Source organism: Paroedura picta, chromosome 9 (assembly GCF_049243985.1).
Source record: "Paroedura picta isolate Pp20150507F chromosome 9, Ppicta_v3.0, whole genome shotgun sequence".
In the NCBI taxonomy this organism is placed as follows: domain Eukaryota; kingdom Metazoa; phylum Chordata; class Lepidosauria; order Squamata; family Gekkonidae; genus Paroedura; species Paroedura picta.
In genome coordinates this window covers 11554359-11572621 of record NC_135377.1, presented here as the reverse complement: position 1 = coordinate 11572621, position 18263 = coordinate 11554359, and the positions used below count along the sequence as shown (strand labels likewise).

General features: G+C 46.3%; 1 protein-coding gene across 1 annotated transcript in view; it reads right to left on the bottom strand.

The window, feature by feature from the left end:
- Window positions 1–6254: 6254 nt before the first annotated feature.
- The window catches only part of HAS2 (hyaluronan synthase 2), a 36627-nt gene continuing 24618 nt past the window's right edge, over window positions 6255–18263 (bottom strand). The window contains exons 3-4 of the mRNA XM_077351580.1: window positions 11014–11115; window positions 6255–8044 (exon numbers count right to left, since the gene is read on the bottom strand). Of these exons, the coding sequence (XP_077207695.1) occupies window positions 7115–8044; window positions 11014–11115 (1032 nt within the window). The 3' untranslated portion in view covers window positions 6255–7114. The remainder of the gene's footprint in view (window positions 8045–11013; window positions 11116–18263) is intronic.

Below are 18263 nucleotides of genomic sequence, written 5' to 3'. Positions count from 1 at the left end.
AAAAGCTTCTCAAAATGGTCAGAGATATTTTGCGATCATTATATGTGCTGGTTCCTGAATGACCATACTGTTTCCTATTCAAGTGGTGTATCCTGTTTTAGTTCCGGTGCAGGTTAGTGTGTTGGTCTGTGGTAGAGAAGCAAAACAGAAGTCCAGTAGACACCTTCAAGACTAACAATATTTCCCCCCAGAATGAGTGTTCATGTCTGAATAAGTGATCTCTCTGTCTCTTTCACCAAGAGCCAGCTTGGTGTAATGGGATGTGAACTTCTAATCTGGCAAGCTGGGTTTCATTCCATGCTCCCCCACATGCAGCCATCTGGGTGACCTTGGGCTTTAGAATAATGTAAAGCGCAGAGTGGTAAGGCAGCAGAAATGTTGTCTGAAATCTCTGCCCATGAGGCTGGGAGTTCGATCCCAGCAGCCAGCTCAGGGTTGACTCAGCCTTCCATTCTCCCGAGGTCGGTAAAATGAGTACCCAGCTTGCTGGGGGGTAAACGGTAATGACTGGGGAAGGGAATGGCAAACCACCCCGTATTGAGTCTGCCATGAAAACGCTAGAGGGCGTCACCCCAAGGGTCAGACATGACCCGGTGCTTGCACAGGGGATACTTTTACCTTTTAAATGTAAAACTGGGAATTATTTATTGTACTGCACAATTAAAAACAGAATAAAAACTACATAAAAACTATACAGAACTAACTGCACATAAGACCAAACGTGTTTCGACCCTACTGGGTCTTCCTCAGTGGTCAGAACTGTGATAATGCACTCTCTATAAAATATCTATATTAAACTCTTTATAAAGTGTAGCTGAGTGGTTGAATGGGACCTGTAAAATATTGCTCCAACCAATATAGGTAAATTTTATCCGTTTTGGAGACCACCTCTTATGGCCTATGCCTAGGCTCACCACTCTTCGCTATTATATCATTCTGTGCTGAGAGTGTATCTCATGTGCGTCAAGAGCATCCTGGCAATTCATCCTATGCCTGAAGTCTGTATGGGGGAAGGGAGAGCACTGGGCTAGTATACCTTTGCAAATTGGACTTTAACGGATGTTTCGTTTTTGGAAACCATGTTAAAGTCCCTGGCACGGGAGGAAAACAAGACAAAACTATGCAGATAAAATAAAATAACTACGATCTGTGATGCATGTAAATTTTCTTGTACATAGAACTAAAAAGCAAAACCCAAAACCCCCACACCTCTGGGTTTAAATGTATTAAATGGCTTGGCAATAAATTAAAAAAAAAATTCCCTTATATCTTAGCAATGGAAACCAAACTATTAGCAGATCTAAGCTTGTCAGCACAACTCTGTTCAAAAAGTAATCCATAGCTTTCTTTGCAGCCTCATCAGAGAAAAGTTCTTAAAAAGGAACACGCCACTCTCTAATTACTTGCACTCTTGGGGGGGAAAAAAAAAAAACCCCAAACCTGGCAGCCAAAACATGCCTATTGTTTCTTTTCCTTCCTCTAAACACGTGTGATCAAATTAAAAAGTTCTTTTTTAAAGTAATGGATCCTTTTACAGAACCCTGATTTGCGTGCTCTGCCTAACTTTCCTTTTGCTCCCGAAAAGCAGGGATCAGAAACGCAGACAGAGACAGAGGGTTATAAATAATTGAGAGCTGGAACAGTTCTGGCAGCCGATGAATGATGGCATCTTGGCCCTTTCCTATAGACAAAATAACTACAAAATTTAATGGTTGGTTCTGAGCTGTGGCTGAATGAACACACACGGTAATTAGGTAGGCCTGAAGCCAGTTCCTTCCTGCCTGCTGCATTTGTTGTCCTTGTTGGAATATGCACAATCTGCGGTGTGCATAACTGAGTAGAATATAAAGGGTGTCCTGCAGGGGGCATTGGAGGAGCTGTATATTTAGCATAGTGAGGAGAAGAAATTCCTGATGATTTTCAAATTATCTCCTTCCAAGTCCTGATTGGCTCAACAGGGGTCTTCGTGCTTTTTCAGCACTCTTCCTTCCTCTTTGCCTCCAGAACAGTTGTTGAACAGAAGAATGACTGGGTCTCTTCTCTCTCTCCCTTTGTATGCACAGCTGTTTCTCTTCTGAATATTCTTTAAGCAATGATGCACTCTGTCAACAGTCCTCCCAGTTCCTGTACCAGGGCCATGAATACAGAGTGCTTTTTAAACAAGGCACTAAACACACCAATCTGCCTCAGACCAAATCTGGCAAATCTGGGAGTTTCAGATTTGAATCACCACCCTGCCATGAAGAAGAAGAAGAAAGAAGAAGAGTTGGTTCTTATATGCCGCTTTTCGCTACCAGGAGTCTCAAAGTGGCTCAAAGAGTGAATTCTTTGCTGGGTGACCTTGGGCTGGTCACAAGCTCTCAGTGTATCCTACCTCACAGGATTGTTGTGAGGATGAAATGCGAGAGAGCGAGGCAAACAATGTTAGCCCCTTTGAAACACTTATAGTTGTCCCTTGATAAAGCCAACAGGTGAAACGCGTAGGGACTTACATGAAGGATTAAAAAAAAAAAACTGAAATTGAAGAGAGACGACTTTTCCTTGATTTATTATTGCCATTGTTGTCCCAGTGCATCTGTACTGTTTCACAATTTGTGTGTTTCACTGGTACCTACCCCTCCCAGTTCATTTATTTTTGCTTCTAGGATGGAAGCAGCTCTTTCCAGGTGAATGTTCGCTGCCATGTCAAAGCAGATCCCTCGTAGACTAAGGAGGATTTAGGATTGGAAAGCCAGGATTGGGTCTTTGCCTTGAGGAAGGAGACACGATGGTACGGGTTATAGTTCCCACAAGGGTCATGTTGGGAATCAGTGATAAGTTTGAAGGGACCAGATGAACATCTCATTACAGCAGGAGTGCCAATCCAGGTGTGGACTTGAATAAGTTTTCTGTGCAGGACCTGCATCCGTGTGTAGATCTTCCCTGCTCCAAACCTCCATCCTTCTTCTTTCCTTCCTTCCTTCCTTCCTTCCTTCCTTCCTTCCTTCCTTCCTTCCTTCCTTCCTTCCTTCCTTCCTTCCTTCCTTCCTTCCTTCCTTCCTTCCTTCCTTCCTTCCTCCCTCCTTTATCCCCCTTCCTTCCTTCCTTCCTTCCTTCCTTCCTTCCTTCCTTCCTTCCTTCCTCCCTCCCTCCCTCCCTCCCTCCCTCCTTTATCCCCCTTCCTTCCTTCCTTCCTTCCTTCCTTCCTTCCTTCCTTCCTTCCTTCCTCCCTCCCTCCTTTATCCCCTTCCTTCCTTCCTTCCTTCCTTCCTTCCTTCCTTCCTTCCTTCCTTCCTTCCTTCCTCCCTCCCTCCCTCCCTCCCTCCCTCCCTCCCTCCTTTATCCCCCTTCCTTCCTTCCTTCCTTCCTTCCTTCCTTCCTTCCTTCCTTCCTTCCTTCCTTCCTTCCATCCATCCATCCATCCTTCCTCACTTAATTTTCTCAGCAGGGATTCTCAACAAAGAACACAAAATGCTCCCAATCTTATAAAAAATATTTTATTTATGAAAGTAGTAACAATCGTACTAAACAACCTATACTTGAAATGCATTGAATAATTGCTAGAATAAATACAGGCAATTGATTCAAGCTTTTATAGAATGCAGGGATTTCATTTGACACTTGAACAGTATAGCCCTCCCGCCCTCAAGCTTTAACTTATACAATATAAATAGTTTAAAAAGGCAAAGTCAAGTTTCTTCCCCTCCCCCCCCCAGTTGTGTCTTTTGAGCTCGATAGTTTAATACTGATCCATTCGGCTACCAAAAGGGATTGTTTTTTTTTTCCCTTTCCTCCCAGTTGTGAACATACATCAAGGTCAGTATGCAAGCAAACATCTTACCCCCCGCTTTCTCGAGAGTAAACAGCACATTCCACGGCAGGGTTATCTAACTCATTTCTGCATTTATAAGAAAGCAAAGAGACTCCCCAGAGTCTATTTAAAAAATATCCGACGGATTTCTGATTTACCACAGTGTTTTTTAAAATGCAAGAAGCCCAAAGGCCATAGATTTGTGCATGTTACCACCCTTCTCTCGCTCCTCAGTAAATATTCCCAGGGATTAACAGTGCTGTCCTAAACAGAGCTACCCCATTCCAAACATACTGACTTCAGTGCAGTGGTAAAGGTGTAACTCAGTTTAGGACTGCACTGCAGCAATACTTCGCTTCGGCTATGCAGGATCTGGGCCCCAAATGTTCATTTGTGCAGAACCTCTCTGCAGGATAAGAAAATTAAAATTAAAACAAACAGAATGCCTGTCTGCCAGCAAGGGGGAGAGGAATGGGGATGAAATTGGTTACTCCCGCACATAGCTGAAATAATCCCCACTGCGTTATATACATAGAAAACCATTTCAGAAGCCAAGATAATACTATTCTACCCAGCACTCTTTTCTTCTCCCCTTTCTCCTTTTTAAATCCTGATCCTGGCTACCAAGGATTTCCTTGTTGCATGGGTGCTGGGCAGCAGAGCTGCTGAATTTGTAGTGAGTTGTGTTGCCAGCTCTGAGCATTCATCCAGTGACGACCCGACTTTCAACATTAGTGTGCCGCATCTTACTTCCGACTCCTCTCGATCCTCTCCCTACGGTTCAAAACTTTGAACCAGCTTTAAAGTAGCCCCCACAGTGTGCCTTATGACCGCAAAGTCAGTACCCAATTTGGAAAGATAAGCAAACGCCTTACGAGAGTTAAGCCTGCAGGGAAGTGCAAGTTGTTTGGAGTCAGATCTGGGCTTTGCCAATTTGAGACAAGAGGATCTGATTTGTAAATTCGTTTCCTGGGACAACCAAGACAACCTGACCGCTGGTCTTATGCACAGGCGGAGTCCACAAGGTCTTCCCACTCACTTCAGTGGTATGAACATGAAAAAACTGGCTTGTCCACTGATTTGAGCCCAGTAAGCTACTATGGTCGGAGCATGGGAAGGAATAAGCATGCCTTTGAGCAGGTTTTGTTCCTCACCCCTGCCGAAACATCAAGGCCACAACATCTGGAAGAAGGCTGAGAGAGCCCTGATATTACTAAAGAAGACTTGGTTCTTCTATGCCGCTTTTCTCTTCCCAAAGGAGTCTCAAAGCGACTTACATTCGCCTTCCCTTTCCTCTCCCCACAACAGACACCCTGTGAGGGAGGCGAGGCTGACAGAGCCCTGATATTACTGCTCGGTCAGAACAGCTTTATCAGTGCCACGGTGAGCCCAAGGTCACCCGGCTGGCTGTATGTTGGGGAGTGCAGAATTGAACCCAGCTCACCAGATTAGAAGTCCGCGTTCCTAACCACTACACCAAACTGGCTGCACCAAACCACTGCACCAAACTTTGAGTTCTTGTATAGCTCTAAACATCTGGGAAGGTGGAACCAGGATCTCTTCATTCTTTGAATGTAAACACTGGTCTTAAATGTCACAGGAATAACTTACAGGAACAATGTTTCAAATCTGTAGAATAAGTTGGTCGGGGGGGGGGGATGATATTTGGTCTCCCAGTAAGAATGTTCCAGTTTAACCGATGGCTTGCAATGCACCCCAGGATTTTCAGAATGGAAACCAGCCGTTTCACCTTAGCAAGGGTGTTCAAGTAAAGAAAGAGGGGAGTGGGGTTGCCAGCTCAGGATTGGGAAATTTCTGGATTTGGGGGTGCAACCTGGGGAGGTCAGAGTTTGGGGAAGGGAGGAAGAGTGTTAAGGAAATGACGTCAAGGGAGCTCACCTTCCAAAGCTGCCATTTCCTCCAGGGGGAACTGATCTCTGGAGTCTGGAGTCCAAGTATAACCCCAGCAGAATTGCAGGCCCATCTGGAGTTTGACAACTCTGAGGGGACGTCAACAACAATTTTTTTTTTAAGGTGAATACTGGCTGATTCTTCATAAAAGCTGAAAACACAGAGGATCTTCAAATTATGGCTAGCAAGGCATGAGTTTAATCCTTCAATGTACACTGTCTTCCTGAATTTAGGTTTCTTCTTGCCGAATTTTGAGCAGGGGTGGAAGGAGGATTGCACATATCTATCCCTTTGGCCATTATGAGGACAATCGCCCCTAGAGGTTCTCCTGAGCCCTGACAAGGCTGGGAGCAGAGCGCAAATGCGTACACGTTATTTCTCCTCCACGTTGGCCAAGCCAGTGCATGAAAACTTCCAGGGGGGATTGTGCTGTCCATGCGCATAACAGGGCTCGTCTCCAAAAAATCTAACCATGGCATTGGGTGTTTTCAAGCGAACCTAAAATTAAAAGCGCACCTTTCGAAATACTTTCACAGAAATAACCATTCATCAGTTCAAAAAGTACAAAAAGACGTTTTATTCTTTTGCATTGTGAGGAAGAGGGGGGGGAATAATATCAAATCAGCGTTCATTTTCACATTGTGGGGGTCGATGGGGCTTTGTTCTGAAAAGTAGCCATTCTTCAATGCCTGTTCAGGAAAGCGGAGGAAACGCAGAGTGGCGGGAAGATGAAGGCGTGTCCTTTTTTTTCTTTTTGGCAGAAATATAAAATATAAAATATGAGATTTTTTTTTAAAAAAAATGGTGTAAAAAGTAAACAAGGACAAATAATTACACTTATAAAAAATACAACTTACGTCATCAAAACCTCATAAAAATTTGACTTTGGAATTACATTTGGCAGCCTAACGCATAAACACGCACACACAAACACACGCGCGCACACAGACACACGCAAACCTTCCTTGAAAAAAAAAAGTCATCACAGAACGAGAAGTTCATAAATTAGGTCGCGAGGGCTTGCCAAATCCTTTGCTAGAATCTCCCTTTCTTCCCTGTCCATCCACATGAGCATGGCCAATGAGGTATATAGGACATTTAACACTTTTGGGTGTATGCACAACAGAAGAAAGTGCATTCATCAGAGACCACCCACAAGAATGGGTTGAATCCATGTTTTAAAAAATCCTCCCTCCCTCCCCAAAAAAGGCACAATCACATTTTCATTTTCTTTTTCCTTGTTGTTTTGCTTTGGCATGGTCACGAAACCGCTCAACGTGTACAAGTCCCAGCAGCAGCGATTCTTTTCCTTTCGACGAGATCTTAATTCAGTGCCACGATCGCTTGGAAAGTTCGTCGGGCCGCGCAGAAGAACTTCCCGTCCGCGGCGGGAGAGGAGACGCAGTGGTTGAATCATACGTCCAGCACCATGTCGTACTGTTGCTCTTTCTTTCGACGGCCGCACTTGGTGATGAGCACCAGGTACAAAGTCAAGAGCATCACCCAGTAGCATGCGTAGAGGATGGTGCCGATGATCAGCACTGTCTGTTTCGATTCGGAAAATGGCTTTTTGGATTCCTTGTAGATTGTGAAAATGACCCCGCCGAGGAGGATTGTAAACCAAACGGACACCGGGATCAGGCCTATGAAGTTGACCACAATGGTTTTCCTGCCCGATGTGCCCCACCCGGCTTTGTTTATGGTGGCTATTGCAAACATCTTGGCCGGAAGTAAACTGGACATGTACAACACTGAGTAAAGGGACATGAACACCATGACCACATTCCCTCGAAGACAGCTGGCAAAGGAAGACTTGATGAGACCCACCAGCTGAACTGTCAGCAAGAAGAGGAGGATGTTCCACAGCTTCCCACGGTAGAAAAGTTGGATGACGGTAGCAATGAGGAAAAACGGAAAGAAGCCCGTGATGACGGCCTCGTACGTCATCCACAGATGGTGCTTGTGGAACCACATGGCATTGTAGAGCCACTCTCGGAAGTAGGACTTACTCCAACGGGTCTGTTGGTTCAACCACCTGAGATACTCGATCGGCGTTTCTGTAAGGCACTTGGATCGAGCGGTGTATTTTGTTGCATAGCCGAGGCTCAGGACTCGGTTTGTGAGATGCCGGTCATCTCCGAAGCTGCACTGAGATCCCATGAACTCCTGATTGTACCAGTCTTCTACAAAATCGTGGAGTAAGGAGTTCCTGTACATCCCCAAAGGGCCACTGATGCACTGGACGCAGCCGAAATAGGACTGGCACGCTCTCTCGATATTGAACGCCATCCAGTATCTCACGCTGCTGAGAAAGGAGATCCAGGAGTCGTACTTGTTCAGGATCTACAGTGGAGAGGGAATTAGACTAAAATAAGTTCCAAAGAAAAAGGACATGGGGCTGGTTTTATGAAAAAGCACAGCTCACAAAATAATGCTGGAAACTGTTGACAGAGAAAATGACACGGCAAGGTTGCGCAGCTCGATTAAAGAGTAGATAAAAAATTTATTCAAGAATTCACATACTTGGTAGTACAGAGGGGAGAGAGTTGCTAACTACATGTCTAGCCTGAGATCCCAGAGAGCCACTCCCATCAATAGTAGAAAATACTCACTTGATAGACCAATGGGCTGATTCAATATAAGATAGCTTCCCATGTTTACCTATCTATCTTACCTATCCATCTACCTGCTTAGCCTGGAGAGAAGACAACTAAGAGGGGATTTGATAGTCATCATCAAAAGACTGCCATGCAGAGGATGGAGCAGAGTTGTTCTCTCTTGCCCCAGAGGGACGGACCAGAACCAATGGGATGAAATTAATTCAAAAGAAATTCCATCTAAACGTCAGTTCTCCATCTTCTTTGGAGATATTTAAATAGAGGCTGGATATCCATCTGACAGAGAGGTTGATTCTGTGAAGGTTCAAGGAGGGGCAGGTTACAGTGAATTAGCAATAGGGTTGTGAGTATCCTGCATAGTGCAGGGGGTTGGACTAGATGACCCAGGAGTTCCCTTACAACTCTATTATTCTATGATTCTCAAACTATGTTCATGTAGAGCAGGAGTGGCCAAACTGTGGCTCTCCAGATGTCCATGGACTACAAGCCCCTGGTGTAGAGGGATTTGGATCCTCCCTTTCTACTAAAAATAACACTCAAGGCCGATTGCAAGTAAAAGTTTAAAAAGAGATCAAATAAAACCAGACCAGCCATCCAAAACAGGGTCACAGCCTTGAAGATCTAGTGGCTTAGAGGGGTGCAACTTTGTTTTGGATCAGAACAACGTCTGAGTCCAGGGGCACCTTTAAGATCTACAAACTGGGGATCAGCTTTAGGGCACATATAGACTTTGTTGGATACATTGAAAGAGACTTCCTCAAACTTGGTCGTTGAGGTAAACGAAAGGTTGAGAGAGGATGGGGTGAGTTGCCAGAAGTTAGAGTCACATGAAGAAGGAGGAGGAGGAGGAAGAGGAGGAGGAGGATGTGAAGGAGAAGGAGGAGGAGGAGTTGGTTCTTATATGACACTTTTCTCTACACGAAGGAGTATCAAAGTGGCTTACATTCACCCAACACAAATGAAAAGAGAGCTAAAAGCAGCATAAGAACAGCGTGTCTATTGTATTAAGCCTGTTTAAGGCTACAAACCTAAGAACATTTATTAGGAGGAAAGTCCCAGAGTGCAGATATGCCCATAGCTCCATAGCCTTGGCATCTATGCTATTACCCCTAATGTGTATGGAATTTAATATATATAAATGTGGTCTGGCATCTAAAAAAATGTGTTTTTTTAAAGAAAGCAATATATATATATATATATTTAAGTCACAAAACATTGTCTTCCAAGCCCCACTGATGCAATGTGTCTTTATTTGGGAACTGCGGGTTTTTGCAAACCTAGCCTGGGGTATTTTGAGGAGACGTCAAAGGCAAAAACAAATATTAAGATGTGAATCTTCCCTCCTTCACAGTTGACGAAGTCCTGCATACACCATTTTGAGGCTGAAATCTTTTTCAAACGTCAGGGTGATTTTTGTTTGGCTTGTTTTTGAAGCCTCGTGCAACCTGATCTCTCTTGCCTTGATTTGGAACCCTATGAATGTCCTTTCTGTTCTACGCTTTCTACTCTGACCAAAGTAATGCTGGGTTGGCCATTTTAAAGTCATGATGGGAAAATAGATGGGTTCTACGCAGAAGTGGCATTTCACCGCTGGGTTAGTGTGACCTGTGCCACGCTGACAGCTCTTTAGTTGGAAGAGCACATGTTCTAGGGGTGCCAACCTCCAGGTGGTCCCTGGAGATCCTAGGGAATCGCAGCTCATCTCCAGACTACAGAGATCACTTCCCCTGGAGGAAATGGATGCTTTGGAGGGTGGCCTCTAGGGCAGCCCTGGGGGCTGGCAGGGGCTCATGGGAATTGTAGTCTATGAACATCTGGAGGACTACCCCTGCTCTAGGGCATTGTTCTCCACTGAGGTCCCAGTCCTTCCCAGGCTCCATTCCCAAATCTCCAGGAATTTCCCAACAAGCAAGAGACTTATTGGGAGGGGGGAGGGGAGCTTGCTGATGATGTCATTCTGACATTAGTCTTGGTACAATGGAAAAGTGATGTCATCACATTGGGGCAATAATCTAACATCCACCTGAAACTCTACGGTTAAACTCGTGTCAAAGCAATCGCTCCAACAGAACGACATCAGCTCCGGGTCATACCAGAAGTGACATCAGCACCTCGTTGACGCTGCCAATCCCCCCTCATTTCCCCCCTGCCAGCCCAGCAAGCATCTCAGGGAGTTAATTATTAATTTTTATACATTTTTATAATTTAGAATCATACAATAATAGAGTTGGAAGGGACCTCCTGGGTCATCTAGTCCAACTATGCAGGACATTCACATCCCAATCGCTCATCCACTGTAACCTGCCACCCCTTTGCCTTCACAGAATTTGTTAAACATTTATTAGGTGATATGGCCATATATGGTCGTCAACCTGCCTCCCCTCCAAAAATCCTAAATGATGGGCCTCGAGGGGAATGGCCCCAGGTGGGGGTGTACACAGCTATGCTTCACAACCATATTAGAATCTTAGAGTTGGAAGGGGCCATGCAGGCCATCTAGTCCAGCCCCCTGCTCAATGCAGGATCAGCCTAAAACATCCAGAATATGTCTCTGTCCCACCATTGCATAAATACTGCATGATCATGCCACTTCTACAGGTTCTCGAAGCCTGATGAATGTTTCGGGGGTTTCTCAATGGGAAAAAAGTCGAGGAAGGCCAGTGTAATGTCTAGATCTCTAGATCTTCTATTCACCTGTACATCTCCTCCAACACCACCAACCATCGGATCTTCTTCCAGAACCTTCACCATTTCCACGGACGAAGCTGGATCGAGCATTGTATCGGAATCACACACCTGTCCATAAGAAAGATACAGGGCATTGTTAGAGAGGGACTTTTCAGAAAGTAAAATGAGAAGCAATCGAGGGATCAAAGTTACCACCAACCTGTTGCTGATTTTTTTTTTTAAGCCCGGTTAAAAATTGCATGAGCATCACAGTTATTGAAATTCAAGGAAAATCTATGAATTTCGCTGTTTAGGTACTTACCTATTGACTTCATGTATAGCCTTTGTGGGGACACAAGGCAAGGCACATATTTGCCTGACCTAGAGTTTTTATCCCCACAACCATCCTGTGAGGTAGGTCAGGCCCTTGAAGGTGTGGCTGGCCTACTTAGTCCCCCCCCCCCCAATGAACCTCCAATGGCAAAGAGATTTGAATTTGGGCGTTCCCAATCCCAGTTGGATGCTCTAACCCAGGGGTAGTCAAACTGCGGCCCTCTAGATGTCCATGGACTACAATTCCCAGAAGCCCCTGCCAGCGAATGCTGGCAGGGGCTCCTGGGAATTGTAGTCCATGAACATCTGGAGGGCCGCAGTTTGACTACCCCTGCTCTAACCATTACACCACCCTAGCTTTTCAATGGGGAATCACTGGTAGTTCGTGGCAAAACAAGGAACAGGGATTCCGACACAATTCGAGAGCGTAGTGTGGTGGTTAAAGAGTGGAGTCCTCTAATTTGGAGAACAGAGTTTGATGCCCCGCTCCTCCACATGCAGGCAGCTGGGTGACCTTGGGCTAGTCAGCTTGAGCCAGCGTGGTCATGGTTAAGAGCAGTGGCTTCTGATCTGGCAATTGTTAAACCGCTCTGAGACTTAAGGCACTGAAAAATGGGGTACAAAACGCAACTCTTCTTCTTAGAGCTGTTTGCATAGAGCAGTTCTCTCAGAGCTCTCTCAGCTCCACCTACCTCACAGGGTGTCTGTTGAGGGAAGAGAAAGGGAAAGGTGTTTGTAAACCACTCTGGGACTCTTTTGGGTAGCGGAAAGCAGGGTATTAAAAAAATCCCGACTCTTCTTTCTTGAAAGGCAGCACCGCAGAGCCCGATGCTGAGTTTTGAGCTCCAGATTTGCATCCGCAGCTCTAATATTCATTCCCTTTTTGTGCAGTCACCTCCGCTTGATGTTAAAAAACAAAAACCTATCATGTTTCCTACAAATTTACATTGTAACTTTCTTTTCAAGGACTGGTTGCATGGGACAGCTGGGCATTGGCTTAAACGAAACACCCATCCCTGAAGTACTCTGGACATAAAGAAAGCCTGTTCCCCAAATCAGCTGTATTTATTTTATTAGCACGTTGGGCCGACTTTGTTTGAGCACTGAACGTGTTCTCAAGGATGGGGCACTGGGAACTCTGTGAGGGCTCATGCAAGCAGACTCAATCTTTTGGAGATGCTCTGCACTTCTCTCCTTTTCCCGTTTAACCGGTGTGTGTGTGTGTGTGTGTGTGTGTGTGTGTGTGTGTGTGTGTGTGTGTGCATTTGGTGCCCCCCCCCCAGTTCTGACGTTTCTCACTGACCTGAAGGTGGAGTGAATGAGTGAGCCTAGGGTTGCCAGGCCCCAGGTGGGACCAGGTGAGGCGAGTTTTTGATTTCTCTGGGGATGGGGATCATGACCAAATCTTGTATGCTCTTTCTTGAACTTCAGGGGAGGAGGGGGCAAGTGGAGACTGGCCTCCCAAAGCAAATTTGTCAGGCTCCCGGTGCCCGCTATCAAATTATAAACAAAGTAATGAAAAAGCCGTATGCGCTGGGATGTGAGAAGACTTCAGCGGAAAAGCTGCTTTTAAAAGCTCCCTGGAGAATCCTCCACAGAGAGGAGGGGGAACGACCCTCGTGCCAGGGGTGGGGTGAGGGGGAATCAGAAGAGTCAAATTTTGGATAGCACAAGACAGATTCCAAAAGGGCAAGAACTGTTCAGTCTTGGAGCGTGGGAAGCATCGCCAATGAAAAGAGTGATTGCCGATGGGAGAATCCACACATGAGAAGGGCGTCTCTCACTGCCAAACTGAGGAAGCCACTGAAAGATCAGGGATGGGGCCTGCAGTCTGGTTTTACTGCTGAATGGCAGTGGAAGGCATGTGATGTGTGTGAAACTATGCAGATTAGAGCTCTGCTGGCCAGCCTGATCATGTCAGATCTCAGCAGCTAACCAGGGGCAACCCTGGCTGTATTATTTCTTATTGCTATTTATCATACGGCATGTAGCACCACCAGGAGATCCAAGGTTTGTCCGGAACCAAGCCAAGGGACAGGTGGAGGCGGTTTTCTATTTCTGGCCTCTTCCTCTTGACCTCTGGTGTTCTTTGGAGGGACTACCACCCAAAGCCTTGGAGGTCTCCCATCCAGATGTTAGCCGGGGTCGGCCCTGCTTAGCTTCCGAGATACGACAGGATCATGCTTGCATGAGCTATCCATGTAAGGACATCCTGGCTAGTATTTGGATGGGAAACCTCCAAGGAGCACTAGGGTCATGACGCAGAGGCAGCCAATGGTAAACCACCTCCAGACCTCTCTTGCCTAGCTGCCAGACACTCCTACGATCTCCTGGCTGGACTATAAACATGTTGTACGATAAATAATAATAGAAATGCGGCATGTGAAGAAAGGTTTTATCTCTCTCCCCCCTTGTGCTGTTTTCTAACATCAAATGCCCCCCCTCCCAAAACTGCTATCTCCTTGGGAGAAAGGTTCAATGAACCAGCTCACTGGGGGTCATCTGAGGTGAGGAGAGGACCCCCCCCCACCCATGCTGTCCTTCCCCGATCTAAACCAAAGAACTGTGCGGCTGCTGTTTAGCAACTCTGAGGGATTCTATCGGAGTTCTTTTGTCTGCTTTGGCCCTCTGAAAACATGAGGAAATTCACCTGGATGAGATGATGTAGTTTCACGGGGATGGCAGGAAAGGCTTTGTTTGCAGCAATCATTTTCCCCAGGCCCTTCCCCTGAAGGGATTGTGGGAGACTATTTGCCCTTGGTGACCTCTCTGTAATATTTATCCAATCGGCTCTTAATGCAGACTTTTTTTACCATTGAGAACCCCCCCCCCTTGAGACATTCTTTGGGCTTGGAGAACCTCCAGAAGTGGTGCAATTGTGCAGAATATGGTTGGGAGGAAAAGCTGTGGACACACCCACCATCCCATCATTGGCCAGATATTGTCGTATCACCTGATAAATAAACTCCCACCCATTTGGGAAACCCTTCCAGGGCTGCTGAGAAAGCCTGCCTTAGAGCATCAATAGTGCCTTTCTCGATCGTGTCGTAAGTTGGACGCTTCTATGCAGTGGAAAGAATAGGTTTGGGTTTGGGCAGAAGACTTGCCAGTTGGGAATGAGCCAAAGCTCTCGGTGTTCCCTCCTGCCTCTAAGGCAAACATAGGTAGCTGTCTTAGGCCGAGTCAGGACGCAGGCCCTTTAAATGGAGCTATCAGGGACTGGATCTGGGATTTGGCGGAGTGAAGCACGTGTTCCATGACTGAGCAAATGGGAGAAACAGAATGGAAAAAGAGGAACACAAGCGTATCTGGATACCTTTGGGCCAAACTAGATGTTGCATTTTTCATGCATTGTGTCTGGATTTCCCCCACCTGGCTCTCAGAGAGGTGTGCGTCAGGTGAAACGGAACTCTTTCCCCAGGTGCGCAAGACCCTGACTTGGATCAGGATCATGGGAAGGAACAAATTCAGGGGGGCTCTGAACATGTGCAGATACATTATTTCATTCCTTGGAACTGCCAGGCGTTTCTGGGGACGCAGCATGTGCTCTCCCTCTGACCCACAGCCGCTCCCCCACCCAAAGGCAAAACTGATGCTGAGCCCAGGTAAAACAATGACGTATGTGCCCCATTTCCATCACGGTGAGAAATTCTGTTTCTTCCTTTTTCCCTTTTTCCCTCCTTTGCAGCTTCCCTCCTCTGGGGCTGACTGCTGACTACCCAGCTACAGCGTTCTGCAACTCCCTCGCACGCCCGAGAAGTAATACTTTGTGTAATCTTTTGAAGAAGGGGGAAAGGGAGGGGGGAACCTCCAGGCCTCGTGGAAGAGAGTGGCGGGAGGAGAAATGTCTGCCAGACGCAGCACAGCTGGCCAATAATCCCTGCCTGCAGCTTGTGCTTTTTGGAAATGGAGGAGTGGGCCTGGCCTAATTCATTTTTAAGTGAACGGTGTGTCAGAGGCTCTCAAAGCCAAGCTTTTTGCCTCGAGTGAGGTAATGCAGCTGTAAACGGCGAAACCAGCACTGCCTGGCTGAAGGCTCTGCCTTGTTTGTATTTCTAAGCGGAGCCTCGCTCCCTCCCTCCCTCCCTCCCTCCCCGGCCCACTCCCCACCCAGCCCTCTTCCCCTCCCTGCTTCTTAACAAGTTTTTATAGGGCTTTAAAATCTCTCCGCTTTCACAGACTCTGCCAATCCTTTGAGATGCTCTTTGAGGAGAAGTATACGTACAGGGCCCTCCAAGGTTTTTTTTTCACAAGAGGAATAATGACCTTGAAGCCCAGCTTACATCTGGCAAAGTGGGGGAAGTTCTTAAGATGTTATTTTGGTTTGGTTGTTTGGGTTTTGTTTTTTTACAAATAAGAAGAGTCCATTTTTTAAATGAGAAATACTACCCCGTCCACATGTTGCTGGGGACTCAACATACATTCAGCATGTACGGGTTTGCCATCTGTTTGTTAGGAAAGCCAACATGCATTTGCTTTTTATATGGGTTCCTGGATTAGCAAGGGGCTTATACAGTTGTTCAGCTGTACCGGCACTGAATCTAATGTGAGAATTATTCAATGCATCTCATCTATCTAACATCTACCTATCTACCTGCCTACCTATCATCTACCTATCATATGCTGTATACAGCTTGTATGTCCATTCACTGCAATCTGCAAACAGGGCTACTGGTGAGGTTGCCATATGGTATTTGGGAAATATCTGGAGGTTTTGGGACTGGAGGCTGAGGAGGGTGGGGTTTGCGGAGGGGCGGGACCTTGATGGGGTATAATGCTATGAAGTCCATCTTCCAAAGCAGCCGTTTTATTCAGGGGAACTGATCGTTGCCTAGGCCAGGGGTAGTCGACCTGTGGTCCTCCAGATGTTCATGGACTACAATTCCCATGAGCCCCTGTCAGCATTTGCTGGCAGAGGCTCATGGGAATTGTAGTCCATGGACACCTCGGGGACCACAGGTTGACTACCCCTGGCCTAGAGAGCAGCTGTGATCCCAGATAACACCTTGAGGCTGGAACCCAAATTATTGGTTGTAAATATCAGGGAATGTTATTGCACCACACTCTCATGAAGGTTGCTTGTATAATGTGAACAGATGAGGCTTCTGCACGGGGGATTCGCCTAAACCTCTTAAAGAGTGCTGCTGAACAGAGAAACAAGATAGCTGGAGATTCTCTCACCTAGTTTTCCCCTGGTCCACATGACTGCATCCTCTCTCCTATTCAAGTCTACCATGTGTTACACTCTTGTTTGTTAGTAAGTACATACATAAGGGGCAGAGTATGAAAAAGAAAGGGAGGGACAGAGAGAAATTGCAGCTAGCTTCTCTCCTGATTCACCACCCGACATGGACCCAGCCTCTGGACCAGTGGTCCCTAGCTTTTGGGCACCCCGCAAGCACTTTTAGTGTTCTGATACAAGATGGTGGGCACAACCCAACAATGGCTACAGGAGCCTCAAAATGGCTGCAGGTGAGGTTCTGCTGTACTCTAGTAGAAACACTTCCAATATTTCAGGCAGAAGTTTCAAAAAGAAAATCTTTGCTCAGAAATGTTTTCTTGGGTACTAATAGCTCACCTTCAATCCGACAATGAGGATCCACGTGCTGCAATGGGAGCTGCTGCCAAAGCAATGATTTTGAAAATCTGCACAGGCAATTCAGTCTCCCATGGCCAGTCAGAAGCCCTGATGGGGCTTCTGTTGCATCTGGTTCTGCTCGCTTTTGTTAGAAATACTTGGCAGGTCCTAGGAAAGGATGGTGCCCAGAGCCATCCGTTTGGGGACCTAGACCAGGGGAGGCCAAACTGCGGCTCTCCAGATGTCCACGAACTACAATTCCCCTGCATGCTGGCAGGGACTCATGGGAATTGTAGTTCATGGACATCTGGAGAGCTGCAGTTTGGCCACCCTGATCTAGACTGTACCTGGGAGAACAGTCTGGTCTCCAGATGTCCATGAACTACAATTCCCATGAATCCCTGCCAGCATGCTCTCATGACTCAGCCCAGCTGATTCAGTCTGTCTCGTTTAGCATCCCATTTCCCACACTGGTCAACCAGCTGCACTTGGACAATTTACAAACAGGGGATGGATTCCCTGTGTTGGTCCCCTTATTTCTACCTCTGAGCAAGGAGGTTCCACCAAATTAGCATAGCAATGGATGGACGATGGATTGGTTGAGCTCTTTCCATGATAAGGACTTCAGTGGCACCATTACACTTTCTAAGGCCCTTGATTGCAACGGACGTAGTGGCGCTGCCTGTCCATCTGTTATATGAAGAAGTGTGCCTTGCACACAAAAGCTTATACCCTGAAGAAAACTTTGCTGGTCTTAAATGCTGAAAGTGATTGTGACTTCTCATGCTGTCCCTGTGTCCACCTATCCCTCGGCTCTGGAAATCCACAGAGCAAAGGGTTGTGTAATGTTGGCAGAAGAGGCCACAGATGGAAATACCAGAGAGAAATCTTGCAATGCCATTTAGTATTCTCTTGAATAAACTACTAAGTTTCTAGCCTGAACTTTGACTTCTGGGAAATTTGCCACGGAACATAACAACTGATGGTCCTCCTGTGAAACCTCAAGGACGTGGCAGGTAGTAACAATGGGATCAGGCCAGCTAGAGGCTAGGAAACTCCTACAAAACCCCCAGGAGTGACAAACCTGAATGTCACAGGTCTGGCCTATTCCAACACCTTTTCTGCTCCCGCAGAACCATTCTTAAGTTACAGAAGTTGCAGGGGAAATAAGACTGAAAGGATCACTGGTGTGGCAGAACTCATCTGTAATGAATTGGGACTCCACCCTGATTCCTAATTAAATAGGGAAAATAAAACCCCAATCGATTACATTTAAAAAATTAATCACCCCGCAGAAACAGCAGGCTCCATCCCGGCACTGACGTGACACCTCATTGTGTTTCCCTGACAGAGTTAACTGTTTCAG